The sequence below is a fragment of the Ascidia mentula genome, chromosome 2 (assembly GCF_947561715.1).
Source record: "Ascidia mentula chromosome 2, kaAscMent1.1, whole genome shotgun sequence".
Classification (NCBI taxonomy): Eukaryota; Metazoa; Chordata; class Ascidiacea; order Phlebobranchia; family Ascidiidae; genus Ascidia; species Ascidia mentula.
In genome coordinates this window covers 4,623,740-4,635,230 of record NC_138567.1, presented here as the reverse complement: position 1 = coordinate 4,635,230, position 11,491 = coordinate 4,623,740, and the positions used below count along the sequence as shown (strand labels likewise).

At 36.0% G+C, this 11,491-nt stretch overlaps 1 protein-coding gene across 1 annotated transcript; it reads right to left on the bottom strand.

The window, feature by feature from the left end:
- Positions 1-406: 406 nt before the first annotated feature.
- Positions 407-10,197, bottom strand: LOC145889057 (uncharacterized). The gene is made up of 8 exons (XM_082979935.1): positions 8,489-10,197; positions 8,271-8,347; positions 7,718-7,895; positions 6,766-6,920; positions 3,770-3,847; positions 2,302-2,713; positions 1,866-2,033; positions 407-1,284 (listed from the first exon to the last, which is right to left on the bottom strand). The coding sequence occupies exons 1-8, from the start codon at positions 8,509-8,511 to the stop codon at positions 1,083-1,085; spliced, it is 1,293 nt and encodes a 430-aa protein (XP_082836061.1). The 5' UTR covers positions 8,512-10,197; the 3' UTR covers positions 407-1,082.
- Between the last annotated feature and the right edge of the window lie 1,294 nt (positions 10,198-11,491).

Genomic DNA, 11,491 nt, shown 5'->3' with positions numbered 1-11,491 from the left:
TGGTCTCTGACAACTTTCCAAATTTACCATTTACATTTTTTTTTTATTGATTTATTTTACGCCCATATAACAGAGACACGAGTCAAACAACTGCAAAGTTGGTTTGCTTTGATGTTTTTTTTTTCGCGAAGAGTGTTTGCATGATAGCGGGTGCACCAGAGAGCAACTACTGCAATTCCACACAAACTCAAATTAGGCAGGACTCTACTTTCCAAGAAACTTGTCGGCGCAGCAATCTCTTGACTGATGACTACCGAAGTCGTTACATCAAAATTTGATTCTATACGATTCCTTCGTTCACTTTAGAAGTAGAATGGAATGCGTATGCTCACAAATAAAGCTTGTTCTATTTGAATTTCTCACCAGAAATTCAACAATTCCACAGCAGACTGTAACATCTGGAAGAAATCTTATTTTTATTGACACGGAAAGCAGAGCACTAAGTTCTACCGCGACGCGCGGTTTTTGCACATCATAGCAGATTTATGCAATGACGCCCGACCACACATCGGCGTAACCGCTATGGGGTGGAGAGCGTCATGCAACGGGCAGGTGTGGGAACGGGAGAGTTCGCCAAGAAAGTCGAGAATAAAAACGAAAGGTTGTCGGCAGGTATACGTAAAGTGGGTTGGCTGTGCTTTGGGGGTTTAAAACCATGTCTTTTTGTGGTAGGGGAAAACGCATCAGGGTTTGGGGGTCGGGAAGGTTTGCATAAAAAATATAAGCACCAGTATAAGTAGGACGAAAAGAAAAAAGTTTGGCGAATAATTTTGTGCGGTTCCGCAAGGACTTCGATTGGGGACAATGTTTCGTGTGATGATGAATCTTGATGACGGTTTAAAGCGAAAATTTAATGAACACATGACAAACACGTTTAAATCAACTCTATTGTTCAGTTTTATATAACGTCAAAACTAAAGGAACATGGGGCTATTCTAACAATAGTTGCACTCACAAGCCCAACGTTGTATACACAGGTATATACCATGAAGCGGGTAGAGAGGTCCAACGGCCACAGAAGCGCAAATAAGCATTATAGCACAAAGGTATATGAACCGAATAAAACGATTGTGATCGTTAAATTAATCGTAGGATGCCAGCCAGTGATTGTCATGAAGGCCGCTTTGACACCCAGGGGCGTTCTTCTGGAGTTGCAAACAGCACATCCAGTAACTACGGCCATAGGGGAGATCGGAGTAGTAACGTTTCGGATGGAAACGGCACATGGATTGGTCACCTCGGGTGTACTGGTGTCTGCACTGTTTGCACGGATCGTCAATATACCTGTGTGATAGATGGTGGAATTATAATACGATGGAAGCCAATTTACTGGAGCAATTCAGTTAAGGTGGTGCTTTGGTAAATTGATTAAAATTGTTCAAATATTAGCACACAATATTGATAATATTAAATAACATTGTTATTTCTCTAGTATATGTCTTAACCCCGTAACTGTATCCGAATCGGCCGAAGCAGATGTGTAAGAGGTAAATATCAAACCGCTTGTCAATTGATTGTGTGCGCGAACTTCACCAGAACTAAATTTAACTTTTGAGTATTACGTTTATAGCATCCATGCCAATTTGTCATCTTTGGTTTGAAAATGTCAACAGAGCAATGTATTTGGATCAGTCGGTTTGTTGCTCTATAGCAGCGAATACCAAGGTGGGTTCCGCAAGGGTTTCATGAGCTACTAGTTTTATGCAAACGTCGGTAAACATGTTCGCCAATGAGAACAACAAAACGACAGTTTAGTAAAAAACAGTTGTTATTTGAGGGGCGTTTTCGTTTTTTTGTCAACTCAAATATCCTTGCAAAGTTCCACGGACAAAAAAAAGTTTGGGAAACACTGTTATGTGGATCACCTGTCGTTTTTCGTCCACTGTGAGTCAGTGCTGCGGATATCGAAATTGACGATGATGAAATCGAAGTCGGTGCAGGAGCACTTTAGCGCCGCTAGTGTGCGAGTGTCCAGATGTGAGAAGATGTTACAGAGGATGTGGTCGGGAAGACGAAGCAAAAGACCTTGACGACTGTGGAAAAATACCGATGTTTATTATGTCAATATTAACGTCCTTCGGTAGTAATTGTGTGGTTTAAATCTGCTGTTTAGTTGTACTATTTAGCCCTGAGAACTTGACTGTCACAAACGAATTTGTTTACGGTCGTTTTTGCTTCAATACTTTAGTATGCTCCGCACACGTTCGAAAGCGGTTCTAGACCCACTAACCAACCTAATGGTATTGTTACGTATACGATAAGTGACGTAAGCCAATACGTAACAGGTATATTTGATCCTACCTTTCGAGGTCTTGTCGTGGTTGTGCAGGGTTTGGTATTCGAATGGATTGAAGGAATGACTCCTGGTCGTCCGGAGACCTCGGTTCCTGCTCTTCATCACTGCTGTAGCAGGAGGATTTTACCATTAAACGCTGGACTTTCCGTCGCATCTTCTGGAACCTCTCGCTCGGGACACGCTTAAGGTTACGTCCGGTCAACACTCTCGGTCTTTCCGTAGGCTCGTTGACGTCCATGGGCTGCGGTTGTCTTTCGGCGGAGGTGGGTTGTGGTGGGTTAGGCTCGTTGGCCACAAGAGGGCGGTAGTATGTGCCACCGGGACACGCCTCAGCGCAACTCGTACTCGGGATGGGATGTTTTGGGGAGCTCAGTGGTGATGGGGGCTTCGATTTCTTGCATTTGTTGCATAGTGATTCTGTGGACATTTGGTAAATACGTTAGTTGTGCTGATTACGTTATAGCCACCAGCCAAAAGATAAACTCTGTGGTATTGGTGGTACATGAAGTTGGCGATGGTTAACAAAAATTATACTTCCTGAATATGCAACATGCATTATTACTTTTGTTTTTGAATTTTTGTTAAATCCAGGGTCGATATTCGATAAATAACACAAGGGGGTGACATTAAAAAATGTATGGAAGGGACATATTTACATGGGCAATAAGTCTTATATGGAAAGGACATTATTAGATGATGTAGAAGTGACTAACCAATGTGAAAAATATTCAGATCAAAACATTAGGTCTTCATTTGCAAACCCTAACTATATGTGTTCAGACAAAACTTGTAACTTTAGTGGTAAAAAAACAGTTTGTGGCACATGTGCAGCAGTTAAAATTTGTTGCCTGCTTTCAAATCAATAGCACATGTCCAGGTGGCAGCGGGTTGGTTGGTCATTATTGATTTAAAATTGATTTTATGTTGGACCTTGGGCAAAGCCTAAGACAACTTGACGGAGGATTGTAATCACATTTGAAACTTGTTAAAATCAGATTCATCTACATTAAAAGTAGATTATGAAAAAAGATTGGCACATTTCGGCACAAAAGTCCAACATGTTATAGAGTTTGAAGAAATAAGTTTGCTTCTACAGGTCTGAAATCACCGAATGCATTATTATTCCATCAATCACACATAAGGCTTTACCCAATTACACGCTTAATTACCTAAGGAAACAAAGTATATGCACAGATCATCTTGTGCTAAGTCAAGCATCACCACATGATATTTGCTTAACATGCTTCATACACTAGGCAGGTATGGCGTGGTTTTCTTGGTAAATGCTTCATCAGTGAAGCGTAAGTCAAAGTTTAGGAGTAAGATTTTGTGTGCAACAAATATTTGCCGGTGTAAAAAATCCAAATTTGTCCTATTGTCACATTCTGGATTTGTTGATTACCGACAAACAAACACTTTAGCTGAGTTTTGTTAACAAACAAACAAACACTAATAGGACAAGCGATAACTTGCCTTCTGGTTGACCAGAGCTGGCACATTTCTCGAAATGAAGCACTTTCTTTTGAACATTCGAAGATATTTGCTTGATTTCTGAAATCAATCAAAATACTGAGTTAAGGAGTGAAAATATCTAAAAGCTAATCATGTAAATATAAAAGTGAAAGATACATTTGTGGTATCTTAGCAAAAACGAGGTTTTCAGTGATAAGATTTCTGTTACGACCTTGAAAGTTGTAAAAAATAGTAAATTAAACAACGTAAAGTCCTTGTTTAAACCGTAATATTCCACTAAATTAGAATAATTAGTAAAACACTTTAGGACCGGAATACATTGTCACGATTAATGAAGAAAGGGTTGATTATAAAGTCAGTTTTACAGGTGCATAATTATATGAAAGAAAGGCTTTATGTCGCACACTTATGGCACTTAAAACAATGAATCAAATTGTGTCAAATTGTGCACGATCCACTTGCTGCCAAGGAAACAATATCAGGTGTTCGTGATTTAAATTGTTTACACAACTTTCTTTATGCACTGACAAACACAAAGCGGATGTAAGGGTCCTTTCTCATGCGTCTTTTGTTGATTTAACAGGCGGCAAGTAAGAGTGGATGGGGGACCTAGCAGCACTTGAACGTATTATGGCAACGCCAAGTACTGACTGTTGCTTTATCAGTAAAAATCGCTGATTACTTAGAGCAGAGATTAAAGATGAATAAACCTTTAGTCACAAAGCAGGACAATTTACTGATTATTTTTTTTAGATTTCTAGTAATCTTTTATTAAAGAACCAATCAAGTTTTTGGCATAAACTAAATAATTTAATCATGTTTTACACACATACAGGAGTAAAATGCAAGAAACAAACCAATCAGTTAATGCCTTAAGAAATAAAAAAGCCCCACCTCTTTTTTTGAACAAAAACATCAATAACATGAAGCTAATACACAAGAGAGCTACAAGTGCCAACAATTCCATCCCTAAACTCTAAAGTTCTCAGACCGCAAATGGCAGAGAAGATATTACAACAGTTTGAACACTTCACCCTGTATACAGACACTGGGAAGTGACCCACTGGTCATTTGTTAACTTGCTAGGAAACAACATGAGTATAATGTGCGTGGTGGGTTGTATCATCTTGAGTGGTGCCACACTATGTGTAATGACACAGCCACCTAATATGGAGGAAGTTAAAAATGTGTATTATAATGTAAGCATTTGCAGGGATGTGAGGAAACTTGGTAATGTTCTTGATAAAAGTGGAGGGTGACATATTCTATCTACAGGGCTGAAATGTGCAACTTACTTATCATTATTGGCATTATTGCATCGACATATTTCATCAAGTGCAAAATGTGAACTTTATGTAGCTTGCTTGGGATTTACCTTCAGGTTGTCAACAAATATCACCAATGCCACAGTTCATGCTGTTTGGTTCTTATATAAGTTTAGATGTTTATTATCCCTGTAAGTAGTGGTCTTATTCTTTGATCACCGAATATGGCATGAATGGTCACGCTCAGTCCCTGAGGAGAGTTCAAACAAGGTCAACTAGCCAGCTGCATCATGATTGACAGCTGACACCTATGGGTTTGTTGCTTAAGAAACTGTTGCAAACAGGCTTTATGGTAAGTAATAAATCAATGGTGGCTTGCTTGAGCTGTCTTTGAAGTGTTTATAAGTTTGTTCTGATGAACGACGTGTGAAAAGTGAAGGTTTCTTGGCTATAGCTTCTACTTTGAAATGCATATTTGCATGGGGGATTACTAACAAATATAGAGTAACCTTACACAAAATAAACAAAAATTATCTTTATTTTGTAGTTAAACCTGCTTTATGTTCAACATGATGCACAACTGATCACCAACCAATAGTTAGTTTGACTTTGACACAAAACCAACAAGATTAACAAAAATAAAGTGTCCACTACTTATTAGGAATATATCAACATATAAAATATTCAGATTCAGATAATTATTGAAACATTCGCATATATTTTAATAATCTGTCCTTCATTCACAATTAAACATAACTTTTATTGGCTGGGGTTTTACCTGCTATTTAGCTAGGCTATAATATGCCTGGCAGCAACATAACATTCACATATAACTATGTTTTTTTGTTTTGAGATTTCCTACCACATTCACATGCATGTAAAGAAATGTGTTAAATTCTGATGAGTTAACGATAACAAAGAAACCACATCGGTTTAACACAGCTTTGTAAACTAATAACCTTTTCATTTAATTAGGTGGGCTAAGTAAAGAGGCAGCAAACATTAAGTAATAACATAAGGCTCTACAAACCCCATAAAGGGGTTCACGTGATTAGGGCACATAATGGCAATCAATACAAAGGGCTAAATCACTTTAATTAAGGCAAATAAAAGGTTATACCGGTTTAGAAAACCTTGGTATGGATTGGTTTTCCACAGCATGATGTTATTTCTTGCCACAAGTCAAACTATTGCCACAGGAGGTATTTCTCAGATAACACAGTCAAAACAAAATCAAAGAAAGTGTATGTATGTATATATTGTGCTACTTTTGCTGCCAGGCTTACTACAATTTAAACAGGACTGCTCTTGTGGCAAAAATTAACATACTTTATTTTTCCGATGAAGATGAAACATATGAATAATAAAGAACAAGAGCAGTGCCGTTTAAATTTTATGTGTGTATTATACTGTTAATATGTGACATAATGGTGCCATCTGTCTCTCAGTTTTCAACACTCACTAGGTTTAAAACAAATAAAAATCCAGATGCCAAAGCAAACATTATCCTGTCTGCACAAAACTGTGTAAATAACATGTTTGAATAATCCCACAATATTGGATCACATTGCTGATGGAAATATTAAGTGATGGCAAATATTATACACCCTACTACATGGTATGACCTGGGTTACAGACAAATTTAACTCCTATTTATGAATAACTGTTTGAGTTCCACAAGATAATACTATATGGTGGTTGATAAAGATTGTTTGTAGATTAGGTAGTTACCATTTTTGCAGTCGTTCAGTGCTTTTGCTGGCTTTAAATCTTCACTTGATTTTGAGGACATGCATGACTCGCTTGGGGTGACAGACTTCTCTTTTCGATGAGGTTTGTCTGTTGATTTGTTGACGCATGATGGGGTACACAAGGTGGCAGAATTTCTAAAAACAAGTTATTATGCAGAAACTGAAATAAGCACTTGCACTTCCATATAAATATGAATAGCAAACACAGCAAATAGTCGTTAATAACACATAAGTGAATGAAAAGTATAAAAAAACTAAAACTAACTGCACATAAGATGATAAGTCCTTACATATACATATTCACTGTCAAGAATTTGTGTATACATTTGCTAGAAAACATTTTTCTTGTCTTTGCTTACAATTAAAAAACACAAATCATTGAAAACAGTCAAATATCACGTAAAACAAAATGCAAGGCTGGCAAAGCTTGCAACACTTAAAAGCATGTCAAAAATATTGACATACAACAGCTGAACTATGCGACAGCAAAGGCACTTACAACTAGGAGTGGTTGTTGTTATCACTCACATGTTGTATTTTACAAGATAATACTTCACAATGTTCATATGCTCAAGTTCATGGTACACCCCATAAATGCCAAGTTTTGTATCAACCAAATAAAACCAATTTGCCTCCACTTTTTAATTTCATTACCTTTAGTAAATGTTTTTATGTGTGTGTGTCTCTATAATTATATTCACAGAAACTGATGATGGTTACAGGAAATATTTTTCAAATTAATACATTAGTTGATATCGAACCAAAGCTTGTTGGCTCATCTTTTATGCAACAAGGGTCAGCGAAACGGCTTTTATCGGGAATTTTTTTTATAATCTACTTATAAGGGGTCTGACAAAATCAACAACGCAAAGGAAGAGTACAAGGTTTAATCACAAAATTATTGATAATGTCTGGCAACACACAATATATACCTGAGTTGTGAAATGATGTCACGAACAGATCGAGAAATAAGTCGATGTTTGTTAACATTGTTAAGAGTGTTTAATGTTTGGCAGATTGACGACAGGAATTTTGTGTTCGAGGTTGATTCCGGGACTGTATGGTTTTCATTTTCATCCAGTGATGAAGTTTTACTGCTCTCCGACAAACCTGACAATAAAAGTTTTATCAACTAATGTTTAAGTGTGGTATACTACACTGAGAGGTTTAACAAATATATATATTTATTTGGGTCAATGTGCAAGCGGTAAGGTTTTAACAGCTGTATATTATGTATGTGACTGATAATCCATTTGCTGGAGGTAAAGCAAGTAATATATTAGACATGTCACGCGTTCAGAACCACACATTAGGGCATTAAGACGATGCAAAATGTAACTCAATTATGACGTCCGTTAGAGCAAAATAAATGATCGAAAATAGAAGTTTGAGCAAAACATGAAAGTTTTAAAACTTGGACCAGTCAAAAAAACAAAGCAATTGGAAATTTATTTAACTGAAAATGGTTTTTGGGCAATTTCTTACCTTTAAGGCTTTGGGTTATAAGGGCATGCACGAGTTGAAACTCATTAATATCTTCATATTTCGCCAGCGACTTTGTACTAAAGAATATATGTATGATAAGCAAAGTGTGGCCTCGAAGCCTATAATATGAATTGTGTAAGCTGCAGTATATGTTTGATTGTTTAACTGATGGAAAAAAAATGGCAACCGACAACCTACGAACAAGCAAGTGGACTCACCTTGTAGCTGCATGTTGTACCATTTCAGTGTTGAACAGTAGCAGAAAGAGGAGAAACAAAAAAAGGAAAGGACCAAGTTAGCAACAGTACAATTTTGCAGACACAACTTGAGTTGTAAAATAAAAATGAATTATCGCTACAAAACACAAAACATTACAATTAAATGTCTGCATTAAAGACCTGCAATAAACGGCATGGAGAACATATAGCCTGTGGCAATATAGATTTGTCACTTTGCAGGTAGACGCTTTAAGTGGAACAAATTGCATTTGGTCAAAGTTAAGTACTTAATTTGAACAAATCAACATTCCCGCTTTGGTGTGACCGCATCTATCAAAATTACACTGTGTCTGTGAACACAGATTAGTGAACTAGTCAAGGATTGAGAAAACTAAACTAATGCGCTGTTGCTTACTCAAAAATGCCAGAAAAATATGCAAAAAATTTAGCTGAAGATTAAGTTGCTGCGAGGGTTCAACAAGAAAAATTGCTATATACACGTTTTTTAGTATACCACACAACTACATCAATAATATATATATACAGTAACAGACTTTGAACCAAAACTCAGCTGAAATAAGGTTGATGGATATTTGTTACCCCCAGAGGATGCAGAATTCACCACAGGTTATTCATCAAATGCAAACTATTTGTATAAACTGCTTAATTACAATGGTACAACAGCTTAAAATGGCAAAAAGTTTGCTTCACAATCAGGAAGCAAAAGCTGCATTTAGGAAGTATAAGGTGCTACAGTCATCCAAACAGCCTTTGTCTGGTTTTAAGGTTCTTTTGTCAGAGTGCAATCAAGCATAAGGTCTGTATTATGGTGTCATTATACGTCTGTTGACAAATGCACATCAATAATGGTCAATGTGGCAAATGAATGTGATGAAATGATATTAACCATTTCCATCAAAACTACTTGGTTTTAAACCAATAACCTGTTATTTAATCAGGTTTTTAAAAACATTTATTTTACAAGTGCAAGAAATTTAATATGTCATCTTGTGTCACATATTATTATTTATTTAAATCACATTGGATAAATTCACTAGTTGTAATAGTAGCCCCATGCAATGTTTGTCTATACAAAAATGTTTGTCTAACTAAAAAGTTACTATTATTGACTGCAGAGACTACAGTAAACAAATAGCAAACCTTTTTAAAATATTTTGGCCATGCTATACACACAAATTATACACAAATATACAATATCAGTAAACATTGCATTGTGTAAAGCTGTCAAAACCACATAATTTAACAGAACAATACATCTTTATAGCAACCACCTAACATTAGAAAAGCATCATTATAACACTGCACAGCAGGTCTTACAACAAACGACTCAAGCAAAAAATAAACCTTCTAATCTGTTTATGGGTTGGAGTAAGGAGAAATATTACATTGCTGACAGCACTTAAGATAAGCACATCAGTGCATTACTAAACCCAATCACTATGTTTACATGCAGAGCTCTTTAATAAATGCCCTATAGGCTAAAAGGTTTTTTTGAATGGTGCATACAATGCTTTACATATATTTAAATAAAATTATTTCATATAATCCATTTTCAATTAATTGTCAAACAATGCCCTGACACTTTTGTTTCAAAAAAAAGTTAAACACCAATTTTACAATTACAAATTTGTTATATTGTATGGTAGACTTTGCTTTGCACTTTTGTTTTGCTTAAATCAAACATATTGTTTACTTCAGGATTGTCAGGATACAAACTTAACATTTTTGTCAAAAGAACAATAATGGCACCAGAATATTTATCTTGGAAAAAAGCTTATTTTCTATTTTGTAATCCAGCACAAATTACATGGTTTCAGGACAAGCAATCTAGAAAAATATTTTGGAAACATTTTATTAATTGCTTTGTACTGTTAGTTTTCCATATAATTGTGAAAAACGACAAACTGACTTCTTAGATGTCATATCGTAAAGTTCATAACTTGCACAGGAAATTTTTTCACAGAATTTGATTGACAATCCATCTTTTGCTTACATATCAAATGTATCAGTTTACTTTTGCATGCAGATTGCAGATAAATCTTGCAAAAATGGTATGCAACTTAACTAATAGTTTTGCTAGCTTAAAAAACAAAGATTGATCACAGAATAACCTTTTTGACGACCACAAGCCAGTGAAGCAACAACAACCTTTGGTTTGGTGTGTCCGCGCAATCATCGTTCGCCGAAACAACAATATCAGCACAAAGAGCTTTCCAATCTGAATCTATCATTTAATTAACCAAGTTATGAAAAAGAACAACCTCATCTGTGCGGCAGGGTTGGTAATCAGTATGCTACAAGCTTTTTCCGCGAAGATTATTACACATTTTTCCAATCACCAAAAGCTGTACACAACAACCTGTGCACCATCCACCCTTCAACGACGCAAACCCAAAACAAAAAAGTTCGATAAAAAGAAAAACTATTTTTATTTTTACCTTCAACAACCTCACAAGAATTCACACTGGTTCAAACAAATGATCAAATATTTGTTGAGGGCGGTTTGTGGTCTTCAGGGGCATAAAATTATTTTTAGCACACCAAAATTTATAGGACTGTGAATTAAAAAAATGCATTAAATTTTCAAAAAATAAACTTTCAAGCATTCTCACTACATCCAATATGCTGGTGCTTGATTTTGTTTTTGCTAATATCTTAACAACGTAATTTGTTATCGGCAGAGCGTATTCACAAGTTGTAACGTATAGTATACACCAACAAATTAATAAAATTTTGTAGCTATATTAACATTACCATAAACCCTGAATTAATCACACGATGTTTAAATTCAATACGCTTTTTGTTTTCAATTAACTTTCAGTTTTTTATTTGTAATCTGATGATGTCCGGGGGGCAAAGATTATTTCCGAAAGAGGGAGTCGTGAAAGTTGTTGTATTCACCTACGTTTTTACTGCGACAATGTTATGGGTTAGTTATGTACGAAAACCGTAGGAGCAAATTATTAAGGCTCTCTGTGTTGT

Coding starts and splice junctions, on each gene's coding strand:
- LOC145889057 (XM_082979935.1), bottom strand. CDS start 8,511: ATGGTACAACATGCAGCTACAAG. Junction 3,848..6,765: donor ACTGAACGACTGCAAAAATG/GTAACTACCTAA, acceptor GATTGATTTCAG/AAATCAAGCAAATATCTTCG. Junction 1,285..1,865: donor CAGTGGACGAAAAACGACAG/GTGATCCACATA, acceptor TCTATCACACAG/GTATATTGACGATCCGTGCA.